At 47.0% G+C, this 15,742-nt stretch overlaps 1 protein-coding gene across 4 annotated transcripts; it reads left to right on the top strand.

Moving 5' to 3' along the window:
• The first annotated feature begins 611 nt into the window (after positions 1-611).
• On the top strand, positions 612-5,634 carry LOC135823473 (transcription initiation factor TFIID subunit 4-like). Of its 4 annotated transcripts, none has more exons than XM_065336317.1 (4): positions 612-762; positions 1,803-1,886; positions 3,213-3,362; positions 4,414-5,634. In XM_065336317.1, exons 2-4 carry the CDS (start codon positions 1,874-1,876, stop codon positions 5,064-5,066), a joined length of 816 nt encoding a protein of 271 aa, XP_065192389.1. In that variant the 5' UTR covers positions 612-762; positions 1,803-1,873; the 3' UTR covers positions 5,067-5,634. The 4 variants fall into 4 exon arrangements, with proteins under 4 accessions (XP_065192389.1, XP_065192387.1, XP_065192390.1 ...); XM_065336315.1 differs by having other exon boundaries at positions 615-762; positions 1,824-1,886; XM_065336318.1 differs by having other exon boundaries at positions 626-972; positions 1,824-1,886.
• The last annotated feature ends 10,108 nt before the right edge of the window (positions 5,635-15,742 follow it).

The following is a 15,742-nucleotide window of genomic DNA, read 5'->3' as shown; positions in this document are numbered from 1 at the left end:
TGTTATCGAACTGTGCTCAACAATAACCGGCTAACTCTAGAATTGACCGATTTGTGTGTAATCGAACGTGCCCAATGTACACAGTTTTCCTTCTTTTTCCACACCGTCAGTGTCACTACATGTACATGTACATGTACGTAGCTTGCACCGTGACTGTAGTACACTCATGACATTGTACAAATTCAATGTCATGTAGTTGTAGCAGCCTTGACTCTTGTCTTGAGCTCGTAGATCAACCTACAATACAACATAGCTCAACTGACTGTTCTTCCTGGACTAGTCGACTGCTCATCAAATCAGTCTAGACTCCAGCACGATAATAATCTAGATCACCAGAATCACGACTACTGCCTAGACCTAGTACAGTAGTACTGTAGATCTACTGCCTACTACTAGTACTAGTACTACTACAGTAGTACTGACAGTAGTGTACTGGGACCGGTTCTACATGACGTAGTTGGTGCGAGTTTGAAACACCATGCCAGCTAGCTATCTCATGGCTAAACACAGACGGTCACTGACTGTCACAGTCAGTGCTAGTGCCATACAGGCACTGCACTGGCATTGTAATTTGTAGCCTAGCCTGTGTGGGTGTTGCCATTTCAATTTTCAGCGAGGAGAGAAGCGAATATTCAATATTCCCATGTGTAGTATTTGGATGAAAATTAATTAAATGTCCGCGGCGACTGCTGCGGGACTCTATAACAACGGAATTCGAACGTAATTGGCTGTTTACCGGTATTCTACGCTATAGTCAGAAAGGTAAATCGCTCAGCTCTTACCTCGATTGGTATGCGGGAGTCTCAGTGACAGTCACTCCCTGGTCAGTAATGACAAAAGGCATTCTCGCGCCCTTGATCCGGCGATCCAGTTCGGAAACACTGGTCGGATCAAGCAATAATTAATTTAGGATATAGTCGTTGATGCAGATAGTCTCCTGTAGGTGACGGGTTGCGCACCTACCGCGTGCAGGTAAAAGCTACCGTTTGAAATGTAGGCACTTGGTAGCGCTAACTTCTGTTGACTTTGCACCTGGTTCGCTCATATAATTATTTTCATTACCATTGTATGCAAAAAAATCAGCAGCTACCTACAAGTTTGCAGTAGATTTATCTACGTAACCTACCTGAACAAGCATGGACTACAGTGCCACCAAAATTAATGATCCCCCTCCTGGATTCCCCATGATCTGTTACAAACAGTCGCCCAATGAACCCAATCAATAGTGCTGGCTGGCCTCTCTTCCAGCCGTGTTGCAGAAGTCACAGAATCCTTGACGTTTGCATGGTTACGTTTCTGATCAGTTTCCAGTCAGAGGATGTCTGTGTCTGCACTAAGGTTGTGCTCGGAAAGAAACTGCTTCTGCACAAAATTATTCAACGTCCGATAGACGATCGGCATTCGGGACAATCCATCGATACACAGTGGATAGGATTGTGAAATACGGTGAACTCCTATCCGCACACCGACCTGTTCCAGGACCGCCGGAAGCAGTTTTCAATTTGTCCGGTCATACCAAAGTCCTTCATACTTTGTGTATAACATGGCGGGGACGTATGCCCTTCTCAGCAGTAAACACGTGTTGGTAGCGACAAAGTCGGTCCGGTGTTAACCTGACCAACCGGACCGGTTCCGGCGGGCCTGTGTTCCGATACTCAGTTTACATGCATGCTGGAACTGCTGCAGTTTACTGCTCCTCTGTCACTTGCCGCTTCTGGCCTGGAGCTAAGATGTGGCTCTGGATCTTCGACTGTGTGTGTGTGTGTGTGTGTGTGTGTGTGTGTGTGTGTTATGACTGTAAGTTCTGTGTGCTGTCCCTCCAGATTTGCAGAATACAGCCAGAAGCAACTAGTAACTATAGCATTCGAAGAAGATGCCCAGACGCGGTAAGTCCTGTTATTAATGAGTGGAAAATGTTAGTGCAACACCCCTACTCCCTTCAGATTGAACGAAACCCAGGCTAGCGGCGGCACTCAAGAAATGTCGAGGCACGAACATTCATCTTACGCAGTGCGGTCGGCTGGAGAGCCCAATTATGGTGTGGTGGTTGAATAATCTGTCCAGGGTCCGATTGCTGCTTACCCGTTATTCAATTTTCATCTTGCATAAACAAAAGAACTGACGTTGTATTTCTCGCCGGCCGAGCACAGCGAGATAGGCGCGAAATGATATCTCGCGAAATATTATCAGTTGCAAATATGGCATCTGGTGTGTTCTTTGTTGTCGCTTCTTTTCTTCACTTCTTCAGTCAGTTTTGAGTCTCACCAGTGTCCCTGCCCTCCCACCCTTCATTTCTGTGCATATTATCATTGCTTTTTATCACTGTTTGCCGTGATGTGCTTGCCATGCCTACATGATGCCTAATCGCCATTGGGGATATACACCCGGTTTTTTCCCTCACAAATACATCCGTCGGCGCGAGGGTTTTTTCCCGGCTGGCTCGGTCCAGGAAAATTAATCTGACGGTCCCAAGTGGTTCTGCATCATGGCCTATTTCTGCTATCCACTGGCACGCGTATTCTATCTGAGACACCCTGTTCTCAGTCCTTGCTTCCATCCCTCACTCGTTATCCGGTTCACATCTGGCTGCGGCCAACTACCCTTCACTTTGTGTGTTGTCGCTATTGCTGTCTATGTCTCTGTGTATGCCAGTATATGTGGAGCGAGAAAGGGCAAACTTCCATTTTGTTGTTGTTTTGTTTTTGAAGAAGCAGTCGCCTACTGAATTGTAGGGTTTCTGGTGCATGATTTCAAATAAAAAAATAGTTCCAAAAGATATAGAATCCTTATGTTCTCTAGATATAGAATCATTCATCTTATGCAAGCCTCGTATTAACACTTCAATGCTATGACTGGCAACCGTTAGTTTGGCGACTCAACAATGAGGTGTTAGGAACAAGAAGAGTGCACAGTAACGTACCCTTTCCGATCTGTGTGTTTTTTGTTGTTGTTTTTTTTTACTTTTCCTGCTGCTGCTGGCTGTGGTGCTGCTAGTGATGACGGCGATGGCTGTGGTTGTGTTATTTTATTCTACTTTGCCCTGTGTGCGCGTGTGTATGTGTGCGTGTGTATGGTTGTGTGTGTGTGTGTGTGTGTGTGTGTGTGTGTGTGTGTTGCACGTGCATGTGTGTGTTGCACGTGCATGTGTGTGGGTGTGTTCATGCACATGTGTGTGTGTGTGTGTGTGTGCACGTGCATATGTGTACATTCAGGTGGTCGCGGCCATGCACGGAGAGCGCATCGAGCACATCACCGCCATCGGGCCCACCACCACCATCATCACGGAATTCGTCATCACCACAGACGGCGAGGAGGAAGGATTGGCGGTCGCGGGGGAGCTATTGTTATCGGAAATGGGGCCAGTGAGTACATGTTGTAGGCGTCCCGTTGTCTAGAATACTACTGGAGGTGGTGATGGTACTTGACCCTTTCCGTGCTGGCCTTTGTTTCTCCAGCAAATTGACTTTCCAGCGCACTGACTCGCCTAGTGTCGTTTCGCGCACAGCTCCGAACAAACCAAATTTTATCTTGTCTCTGTCCACCTTCATGGATTTTCGTCGTCCTGGGCTTATTGGAAAGATCAGGACCGAGCGAATCCATCCCGGCGGCTCTCAGATGAGTATTCACATCAGTGCCACTTTCACGTCCTCTCCTAACTACCTCGCCATGTCTCGGACAGGCAAAGCTAAGTCAATTGCACATTCCTTTTCAGCTTCTTGCTCAAATTCAACCGATTTTCATGATTCGAACTGCGCTACAAAGCTGAGATCCACGCGCCTTCTTTGATGTCCATCAGGCATGCATAGTGCTAAAAAGAAAGGCCCTGGCATGCACCAAAAAATTGCGAAGGTATTTGAAACAGTTGAATCACCGTGTATACATTGGTATGCTGTGCTTGGTGAAATCCTAGCCTGTTCGTTCTTTGGCTCTCCGTTCTTCGGCAGCAACTAGGGGTGCGTTTGGTTGGTACGATCTAGAACAGGATCGAACAGCTGGTGCGCATGGAGCAGCCGCATGCCAACCAAACAGTACTCCAAAACCAGAGCATATTTTTGTGAAAAATATGCCAAACTTGGTGCATTCTTCAAAATGTGTATGGGTCACCATGGTCACTGTGTTTGGTACAACGAGTCCAACCCAAAAGCGTATGCACGCGATCATTTGGGACCAAAATCGATGTTCCCGCCAGGTTTCACTGTGAAAAGTGAAACTGCTCGGTCTGCTCCGGCCTTGAGTCCGGAGCAAGTAGAACATGTTCTGGCCGACCCAGAACAGGTGCAGTCCCAACCAAACGCGCTGTTCTGGTGAATCCTGTTCTAGTTCGTACCAACCAAACACACCATAGTACTGTACATTGTGTCCTCATCGCGTGCGCCAGTTCTTGTTTTCTTGCTTGCCGTTTGATTTTTGCAGATCCGTGCGGACGTTCGGCGATGTCACTTGGATTCTTCCTTCTCTTCGCGGGCGCCGTGATGATGGGAGTGGGTGCTAGCAATACCATAGGCTTTCTGATGATTGCCGGAGGTGTTATCCTCGGCATTGCAGTCTTGCTCTGCATATTCGGAGTTGCCATGATTAAGTGCGGCGGGCCACCGCCGGGTGACGTGGAAGCCAATATCACTGCCACTGCCACTGTCCTGGAAGGTGCACCTGATTTCAACGTAATGCTGGATCAGCTGTATCCCGCTGCGGGCGGTGGTGTGACTGCAGCGCCTGGTCCCCCGCAGGCAGGCATTCCGGTCGGCCAACCCTACAATCCCGAGTTTTCCACCGCCGCTCCGCCCGTGTACCCATCGGCACCGCAGGCCGCTGGAACTGTGCCGTATCCGACTGCTCCGGCCGGTCCCTATGCACAGCCACCGTATCCCGTGGGGCCCGCGCCTGCCGCAGCAGTCCCAGCTTATCCGCCTGCAGTTGCTGTTCCGGTGCCTCCGGTTGCGCATGCTCAGCCGTACACTGCACCCGGAGCCATCGCGGACCAAGATGCCGGCGGTGCTGCTGGTACTGGTACTAGTGATGGTACTGATCTTGGCCTGCCCAGCTACAATGATGTCGTTGGAGAGTAAGACACTACACGTAGCCCAAATAAAAACTTTACTGTTGGTTACACAAATAGTCTCCTCTTTCTGCACGTTGAGAAACTCGTCTGTTCTCTTCTTCTTCTCTTCTTTTTATTCTATATCCCGTCTCATGTATCACGTACATACTTGTGTTGCGAAATCCTCACTATGTGTGGAAACTAAGATGGCGAAGAGCTCCGCGTTGCTCGTCTGGGCAGGCATCGGCTGAATGGATTTGTCTCTGCCATTGATACGATCATGATAATCTACGAAGATCTACCGAAGTTGTTACGTTGAATGCGGCCTATGGAAACATCATGGAATGAAGATTGGCTACAAGGATCTGGATTGGGAGAACTTCAAATTCACATTCCCTGACTGATTTCCTTGGAGACTAGAATGCAATTATACTTAGAAGTAGGACTTATCCTATTGTATTATATTGAGATCTAATTATTTTCTTAGAGCATCCCTATTGTTCAGATATAGTATTTAGAAAAACAGTTTTTGTAGTATTTTGCTATTTTATTCCGAAACCCAATGGGATCAAAGCGTGTTAGCAGTACTTTCATTATCTTGTATGTGTGTTTGTTTGTGTTTGCTGAGCATGTCTCTTGGTAGTACTTGTAGGGAGTAGACCTACTGCCACTGGCGTCTGTGTGGTGGACTCACCATGTGTCCTTATTCTAACCAGGCCCAGGCCAGGGTCCTTGCTCCAGTCCAGGGCAGAGCGTAGACCTCACGCACTGTCTGTCTACGTATACTTTATGTCTGTAACCAAACCAACGTGCAGCCAACACTGCAACAGACACCAAAACTAATTACCGGTAGTGACGGTACATTGTACAGCTGTACATGCAAACGTCTCCGAACGTCCGAAACTCAGTCTCAGGCCAGGGGCCGGCCTGGGCCCACACTGGTCCTGGGCCCAGGCCGGGCCCACACGTAGCAGGAATACTGTATGTAGGGCCATGACGTAAGATTTGTCGCTGGTTAACAAAATTATTACATAACAATCAATATCCAGAATATTAGTCCGCCAACGACATGCATGCAACGCAAACGACATGTTGACAGTTTGAGTTTGACTCGAAAGAAAGATGTAGTCCTAGCCATGGCGTGGACAAGAAAGAACTAAGCGCACAGTCTTCTTGATACTAGCAGACTACTACAAGCCGGTTGGAGCTCAGTTTAGTTTCTCGCCTGCTATCCGGACGAGAAGTTGGTACTCATAGCATTGTTACGCTACCAGCCGGGTGACGCTATGGAGTGATGCATTATGGACAACAGCCATAGCAAGGTGAGCTTTCTTTTGCATCCTGCTGCGCTCATGCAGCAAGCGCGCTGTGATCGGAGTGATCTTACTTCTTAGTGGGGCTCGCTGAACAACGACAGCACAGCGTTAGAGTCGTACAGTCCATTTCAAAACTATAGACGCGTAGGGGTTTTGAAATATTTCAAATTTGGCTGGAACTTTTCGAGAATAGTTTTCGGAATATTGCTCAGGACCGCTCCACAATTACTGTCATATAGTTTCTAAACGATTGGATAACAGACGCCCAATTTGGAAAAAATTATGCACAAAGTGATCACAGATTTTATGTGGTATAGATGCTGGCATAACGGTGTTTTGCCTAGGTACGCGTCTATAGTTTTGAAATGGACTGTAGATAAACTACTAGTGCAAGATGCAGAAATTATGTACAGTCAACTTCGCTTATAACGACACTCGGCGGGGCATCAACAAGGTGTCCTTATTCGCGAAGTGTCGTTATACCCGAAGTCTCATTATAATGTACTACAGTGGGATGGGACTTTTTATTATTATTATTTTTTTTTTGTTTTACATCGGAAGCTCAACAGTGCAGCTGCACAAATATGAAGAGGCCGATGGGACCAAAAAAATATATATATAAAAAAATAAAAAAATAAACAATGTATAATATACATCAGTGTAAATGTTCATACATCAGTGTAAATGTTCAAATGTTTAGCAAAAAAAAAGGGGATGAGTGGTGAACATAAAGAGAAAAGAAGAAAAACGTATGCTGAATGAACCTGGGCAATATATACATGTAGCTGGTGAGAGACTAAACGTTGCCAACGTTGTCAAACAAAATTGCACGATATCGTTCAAACCAAACTGGATCATCCAATAAGCGCTTAAAACCACGATCGAACTGAGAGGTAAACAAAGAGGATTTCAAGTCATTAGGTAGAGCATTAAAAAACAGAGCAGCACGAAGCACAAAGGATTTTTGACCGACTTTGCTCTGGGCATGGAAATTCTGTCGTTACTCGCGAATAGTCGTTATATCCGCAGTCGTTATTGGCGAAGTTGACTGTGCACCAAATACCAGAGGATACACCCAGTTTGCTGACAGTACTCAACAGTACACAAAACGAGAGAGCTTGGAAGTTCAGGGCCCTATGCTATGCTTTTTTGGCTTGATGACCTAGGCAAAAAAAAGAATAGTAAATTTTTCATTTCTCCTATTTTTTTAAGACATAACCTGGGATTCGAACCCGCACTATCGCCCTGCATGCATCCCCCGATACACATCGCATACATACTAATTCTTCCAAGTTGCTTCACGTTATGATCTTGCATTTGAAAGCCCTATTTAAATATTGTGGCCAGCTGACTTTGATGGTACGGTACGGTACGGGACAGATACGGGATAGCGCCAGACGGAGGTCCGTCCGCCACAAACAAACAAATAAACACCAAATTAAAGCTGTGTGGACCCTGGCTAGCGCCAGACATTACTGAAATAACGTCTTTTGCATAGCTACGGGAATAAACATTTTAATAAATAAAGGTCTGAATAGGCGACGAGGAGACACATACAGTCAACTTTGCGTATAACGACACTCGGCGGGGCATCAGAAAAGTGTCCTTATTCGTGAAGTGTAGTTATACCCGAAGTCTCCTTATGTGTTACAGTTACTAGTAGACGGGACTTTGCTCTGGGCATGGCAATTCTGTCACTATTCGCGAATTGTCGTTATATCTGCAGTCGTTATTAGCGAAATTGACTGTAACTGTGTTTAATTTCGCTTTAACATCTCCTTATTTCTTGCCCTTATCCCATTTTAATCCCTCACATATCTTGACTTTTTAGTTATTATTTTTCTTAACCCACACCCCTCTACCCTGTTATCGACCCTCTTAAGAGTTGTGTTCATCACTGCTGAGGCTTCCGATGGAAAATAAAAGAATACTACTACTAACTGAGCACTTGGTAGCTTCTGTTGACTTTGCACCTGGTTCGCTCAAATTATTTTCATGACCATTGTATGCAAAAAAATCAGCACCTTCCTACAAGTAACTTAGTTTGTAGTAGATCTATGTACGTAACCTACCTGAACAAGCATGGACTACAGTGCCACCAAGTGATCCCCCTCCTGGATTCCCCATGATCTGTTACAAACAGTCGCCCAATGAACCCAATCAACAGTGCTGGCTGGCCTCTCTTCCAGCCGTATTGCAGTGTTGCAGAAGTAGAATCCTTCACGTTTGCATGGTTACGTTTCGGATCAGTTTCCAGTCAGAGGATGTCTGTGTCTGCACTAAGGTTATCCTTGGAAAGAAACTGCTTCTGCACAAGATTATTCGACGTCCGATAGACGATCGGCATTCGGTACAATCCATCGATACACGGTGGATAGGATTGTGAAATACGGTGAACTCCTGTCCGCACACCGAGCTGTTTCAGGACCGCCGGAAGCAGTTTTCAATTGGTCCGGTCGTACCAAAGTCTTTCATACTTTGTGTATAACATGGCGGGGACATATGCCCTCCTCAGCGGTAAACATGTGTAGGTGGGTAAAAAGTTGGTCCGGTGATAAGGTGATAACCTGACCAACCGGACCGGTTCCGGCGGGCCTGTGTTCCGATATTCAGTTTACATGCATGCTGTAACTGCTGCAGTTCACTGCTCCTCTGTCACTTGCTTCCGGCCTGGAGCTAAGATGTGGCTCTGGATCTTCGACTGTGTGTGTGTGTGTGTGTGTGTGTGTGTTTTATAACTGCAAGTTCTGTGTGCTGTCCCTCCAGATTTGCAGAATACAGCCAGAAGCAACTAGTAACTAAAGCATTCGAAGAAGATGCCCAGACGCAGTAAGTCCTGTTGTTGATGAGTGGAAAATGTTAGGGCAACATCCCTACTCCCTTCAGATTGGACGAAACCCAGGCTGGCAGCGGCACTCAAGAAATGTCGAGGCACAAACATTCATCTTACGCAGTGCGGTCGGCTGGAGAGCCCAGTTATGGTGTGATGGTTGAATAATCTGTCCAGGGTCCGATTGCTGCTTACCCGTTATTCAATTTTCATCTTGCATAAACAAAAGAACTGACAGTGCAAACTTCCATTTTGTTGTTGTTTTGTTTTTGAGGAAGCAGTCACCTACTGAATTGTAAGGTTTCTGGTGCATGATTCCAAATAAAAAAATTGTTCCAAAAGATATAGAATCATTACCTCCACGTCGTCAGAATGATGGCTTCCGCACCGCTGAGCGCCCAGGCCTTCCCATATTATCCTAAGACTCAACATAACATCACTATTGTTACGATTAATTGTCGCTCCGTGTCGAACAAAATCCCTGAACTCCATGCATTGTGTCGATCCAACACACCGACTATCCTATGTCTGACAGAAACCTGGCTCTGCCCGATACATATGCTCAGCGTACCCGGTTATACGTGCTTCCGTCGAGATAGGCCAATACCAGTGAACCAAAGGGCCCAGTTCCGAGGTTATGGTGGTGTTGCCATCCTTGTACGAGATGGGACATTTTTGCATGCAGCCCAGCGCTCAGACCTTGACTCTCCCCAATGCGAAAACATATGGGTTGAGCTTGGACTTCCTGCAGACCTGGGTGCTAATCCTATACTCATTGGCTGTCAGTATCGCCCTCCTTCGCAATCCCTACCTGAACTTACCTCATTTTGTGACATGATGACGGATACCCTACGGGCTGTAGACCTCTCATCCGTTGATATATTCCTCACTGGTGACTACAATGCTCACAACTCTGACTGGTGGAGCGGTGACGCTACATCACGCGCTGGAAAGGAACTTTCGCATATATTCTCCAGCTTCGGTCTCTCCCAGCTGGTAGATTTTTCCACTCACACCTCTCCAAACGGAACCCTGTCGTGCCTAGACTTGCTCGCTACCAATCGTCCTCAATCAGTATTCTCTGTCGACGATGCTGCCCCGCTTGGTGCGTCCGACCATTCACAGGTAGTTACCACCCTTTTCTACAGAACTGTAACCCGAATGCCTACAAAGGAAGTACCATGCTATCCTGCCCGTAGTTCCCCAGCCACTCCATACAATTTTGCGCAAGTGCCACCTTCTGTCTGGGTAGCAGTAAATATGTACCTTTCCTCGCTCAACTGGTATGATCTCATGGACACACCAGATGTCGACGACGCATTAGCCAGATTCTCCTCTTCCTTGAATGATGCATTTTCCCACTACCTGTCGCCTTATCGGAAAATCTCTTCCTCCACCCAGCGAGCTGTATCTAGGAAATATCCTCCGTGGGTTAATCGAGATTTAGTACTTGCCATCAAGTTGAAGTACGAACTCTACAGCCGATATAGGAAGTTCCCAACCCCAGCTAACCAGTCTGCCTTCAAAGTTCAGCGTAACAGAGTACGAAACTTATCTCGATCTCTTCACCGTGACTATTTGGCATCTATACAGGCCAGCATGGCGTCAGGTAACCTTAACATGTACCAGTTTGTTCGTTCTCAGCGGAATCGTCAGCAGGATCGTGGCCTTCCTCACCTCATTGATGAAGGCGGTCATCCAGTTTCTGGCAGTTTCGACAAGGCTACAGTCCTCAACCAGCAGTTCGCCTCCGTTGCTGTGCCGGATGATCCGTCGTTATCACTTCCAGCTCTTCGTGCCCACAGCCAACTTCATGAAACATTTGTTCAGATTATCACCACAACTGCGGATGTTAGAAAGGCTATCGCCCGACTAAAGTCTCGCCGCAGTCCTGGCTTGGACACCATTACGAATGATGTCCTGAAGAAACTTGCCCCGTCGATTTCGTACCCCCTCTGCCGCATTTTTAATGTGTCCTTTTCGACGGGTAAATTTCCAGCAGCATGGAAACTCGCGAAGGTTGTTCCGGTTTACAAGAGCAAAGGCTCCAAGTCACAAGCCAGCAATTACCGTCCTATCTCCTTGTTGTCCTGTGTATCGAAACTATGTGAGCGATTATTCTTTGATAAGCTTTATGCTCATGTGTCGCCGGCCCTTGCCCCAGTCCAATCTGGTTTTCAACGAGGAGACTCAACCACCATGCAGCTGACACGCCTTGTGCAGGACATTGTGGCCCTTCGTCATGACCACCAACATGTTGGCATGTGTTTTTTCGACCTAGCCAAGGCGTTTGACACGGTATGGTTCCGTGGACTCCTAGCTAAATTATCTGCGATGTACAATGTTTCCGGAGCGTCTCTGGCGTGGATTACGGACTACCTAACAGATAGAACGCAATCAGTGTCAGTCGAAGGGGTACTCTCAGACCCACTGCCTGTGAAGTCGGGAGTCCCCCAGGGATCTATACTGGGGCCTCTACTATTCTTGTTGTATATAAACGATCTACCTGACTGTATAGATGGTTTGTCACTATTTGCTGATGACACAGCCCTCATTCAGTTTGACGCTGACATTGCAAACCTGTGTACGAAGCTTCAGACTGGAATCAATGTTGTTCATGAATGGATGTTGTCATGGCGTCTGAAACCCAATATCTTGAAAACAGAAATAGTCTTTCTCCCTCAAATAGACCACCCTCCTACATTTACCCTTCCCGGACTTGATTCGGCTATTAATATTACTATTGTAGATACGCACAGGCATTTGGGTGTTGTATTTGACTCGCAATTGTCCTGGAATTCTCACGTAGATTTTGTATGCAACAAAGTTAGCAAATCTGTAGGTTGCCTGATGTCTCACTGCTCCCACTTGTCTCCCGAATGTATTCGTCTCTTTTATAAATGCTACCTCCTTCCTATCTTTCTGTACGGCGCCACTGCTTGGCATTCCCTGCTTAGTAAATCTGCTGTACAGACACTAGAAATACATCATAAACGTGTGTTGAAAATTATTTTTCGTAAACCCACTCTTTTCCCCTCTACTGATCTATATAGTTTGGCCTCCACCAGCCCCATCTCTATCCTGTCGCAGAGACAGTCATGCGTTCTGGTCCATCGTATTAAACTCAACATTGTCCCTGAACATCTCACCAAGTATAATTGGTTTACTTTCGCACGGGACACTCGCAATGGCATAGTACTTCCCAGAGCTTTGTCAACTATGTTTACCAAATCTCCTATCTTCTCTGCATACTCGTATTGGCTCAAGCTGCCCATGGAAATGAAGACAATATCCAATATTAGACAGTTCATAGACCATGTTAAATGTCATGCCACGTTGTAGGCTCGCTCGCCTCTTTTGCTCGCTTATCTCGCCGCTCTCCACCATGGTCAACATAGCGATACATTTCACCCCGCTGATGCATTATTTTCTTCCGATTATCATCTTCTTTCCTTCATTCTTTCTTCTTTTTTTTCTTCTCTTGCCATGGCTGGCTAACGCCCCCTCCTTTGCATTGGCTTCTGCCATTGGACGGTGAAATAATAATAATAATTATAGAAAATCTAAGTTAGAGAAATAACACTAAGAACAACAGCACGGAAATTTACAAGTTTTCACGCTTGTAAATTTCACTGCTGTTGTTCTAAGTTTTTTTTTCACACTTGTAAATTTCACTGCTGTTGTTCTTAGTGTTATTTCTCTAACTTAGATTTTCTATAATAGTTCAATTTTGTTTTCAGTGTCCTTTAGTACAACGACGATTCCTGATGAGTGTTGTACGAAAACTTGTTTGAATCCTTATGTTCTCTAGATATGGAATCATTCATCTTATACACGCCTCGTATTAGCACTTCAATGCTGGCAACCGTTAGTTCGGCGACTCAACATTGAGGTGTTAGAAACAAGAAGAGTGCACAGTAACATACCCTTTCCCATCTGTGTGTGTTTTTTTGTTTTTTGTTTTTTTGTTTTACTTTTCCTGCTGCTGCTGCTGCTGCTGGCTGTGCTGCTGCTGCTGCTAGTGGCACCACGGCGATGGCTGTGGTTGTGTTATCTTATTCTACTTTGCCCTGTGTGTGCTTGTGTATGTGTGCATGCGTATGGTTGTGTGTGTGTGTGTGTGTGTGTGTGTGTGTGTGTGTGTGTGTGTGTGTGTGTGTGTGTGTGTGTGGTGCACGTGCATGTGTGTGTGGGTGGGTGCATGCACATGCGTGTGTGTGTGTGTGTGCACATGCGTGTGTGTGTGTGTGCACGTGCATATGTGTACATTCAGCTGGTCGCCATGCGCGGAGAGTGCATCGACCACATCACCGCCATCGGCATCGGGCACACCACCACCATAATCACGGAATTCATCATCACCACAGACGGCGAGGAGGAAGGGTTGGCGGTCGCGGGGGAGCTATTGTTATCGGAAATGGGGCTAGTGAGTACATGTTGTAGGCGTCTCATTGTCTAGAATACTACTGGAGGTGGTGATGGGACTTGACCCTTTCCGTGCTGGCCTCTGTTTCTCCAGCAAATTGACTTTCCAGCGCACTGACTCGCCTGGTGTCGTTTTGCGCACAGCTCCGAACAAACCAAATTATCTCGCGTCTCTGTCCACCTTGATGGGTTTTCGTCGTCCTGGGCTTGTTGGAAAGATCAGGACCGAGCGAGCCCATCCTGGTGGCTCTCAGATGAGTATTCACATCAGTGCCACTTTCACGTCCTCTCCTAACTACCTCACCATGTCGCGGACAGGCACAGCTAAGTCAATCGCACATTCCTTTTCAGCTTCTTGCTCAAGTTCAACCGATTTTCATGATTCGAACTGCGCTACAAAGCTGAGATCCACGCCCCTTATTTGATGTCCATCACGCCTGCACAGTGCTAAAAAGAAAGGCCCTGGCATGCACCAAAAAATTGCGAAGGTATTTGAAACAGTTGAGTCGCCGCGAATACATTGGTATGCTGTGCTTGGTGAAATCCTAGCCTGTTTGTTCTTCGGCGGCAAGCAGTACTAGTCTTTATATTGTGTCCTCATCGCATGCGCCAGTTCTTGTTTTCTTGCTTGCTGTTTGATTTTTGCAGATCCGTGCGGAATTGTGGCGATGTCATTTGGCTTCTTCTTTATTTTCACGGGTGCCGTGTTGATGGGAGTGGGTGCTGGCAATTCCATAGTCACTCTGATGGTTGTCGGTGGTGTTATGTTCAGCATTGCCGCCCTGCTCTGCGTATGCGGAGTTGCCATTATGAAGTGCGGCGGTCCACCGCCGGGTGACGTGGAAGCCAATATCACTGCCACTGCCACTGTCGTCCAAGCTGCACCTGATCCCAACGTACCGCTGGATCAGCAGTATCCCGCTGCGGGCGGTGCTGCGACTGCAGCACCTGGTCCCCCGCAGGCAGGCATTCCGGCCGGCCAACCCTACAATCCCGAGTTTTCCGCCGCCGCTCCGCCCGTGTACCCATCGGCACCGCAGGCCGCTGGAACTGTGCCGTATCCGACTGCTCCGGCCGGTCCCTGTGCACCGCCACCGTATCCCGCGGGGCCTGCGCCAGCCGCAGCAGTCCCAGCCTATCCGCCTGCAGTTGGTGTTCCAATGCCTCAGGTTGCGCATGCTCAGCCGTACACTGCACCCGGAGCTATCGCGGACCAAGATGCCGGCGGTGCTGCTGGCACTGGTGCTGGTGATGGTGCTGATCTTGGCCTGCCCAGCTACAATGATGTCGTTGGAGAGTAAGATACTACACGTAGCCCAAATAAAAACTTTACTGTTGGTTACACAAATAGTCTCCTCTTTCTGCACGTTGAGAAACTCGTCTGTTTTCGTCTTCTTTTTTTATTTTATGTCTCGTATCACGTTGCGAAATGCTCACTGTGTGTGGACACCCAGATGTCGAAGAGCTCCAAGTTCCTTGTCTGCGCAGGCATGGGCTGAATGGATTTGTCTATGGCCATTGATACGATCATGATAATCTACGAAGATCTACCGAAGTTGTTACGTTGAATGCCTATGGAATCATCATGGAAGGAAGATTGACTACAAGGATCTGGATTGGGAGAACTTCTCATTCACATTCCCTGACTGATTTCCTTGGAGACAAGAATGCAATTGTACTTAGAGGTAGGACTTATCCTATTGTATTATATTGAGATCTAATTATTTTCTTAGAGCATCCCTATTGTTCAGGTATATGGGAGTATTTAGAAAAACAGTTTTTGTAGTATTTTGCGATTTTATTCCGAAAACCAAAGGAAACAAAGCATGTCAGCAGTACTTTCATTATCTTGTATGTGTGTTTGTTTGTGTTTGCTGAGCATGGCAAATTGTACAGTGTGTATTACTGTACTTCGGGCTGGTATGTGTTCTTCGCCTATCATTGCTGTCTTTCTAGCATAGTGGTCATGCGAATGAGGTGTTCGCTTTGCTTTCTACTCAGTCCATGGAGAGTACTGCAGTTGTGGCCAAAAATCCGACCCGCCGGGTCGCGTGCTGAACACAGCGCCACGGCTCATGCAGCCCCTGCAGCCCTGGGATCCGATGGGTCTTTGTACTGTGCATGACGTAATGG

Source organism: Sycon ciliatum, chromosome 8, assembly GCF_964019385.1.
Source record: "Sycon ciliatum chromosome 8, ocSycCili1.1, whole genome shotgun sequence".
NCBI lineage: Eukaryota > Metazoa > Porifera > Calcarea > Leucosolenida > Sycettidae > Sycon > Sycon ciliatum.
This window is presented reverse-complemented; position numbering and strand designations above follow the sequence as displayed.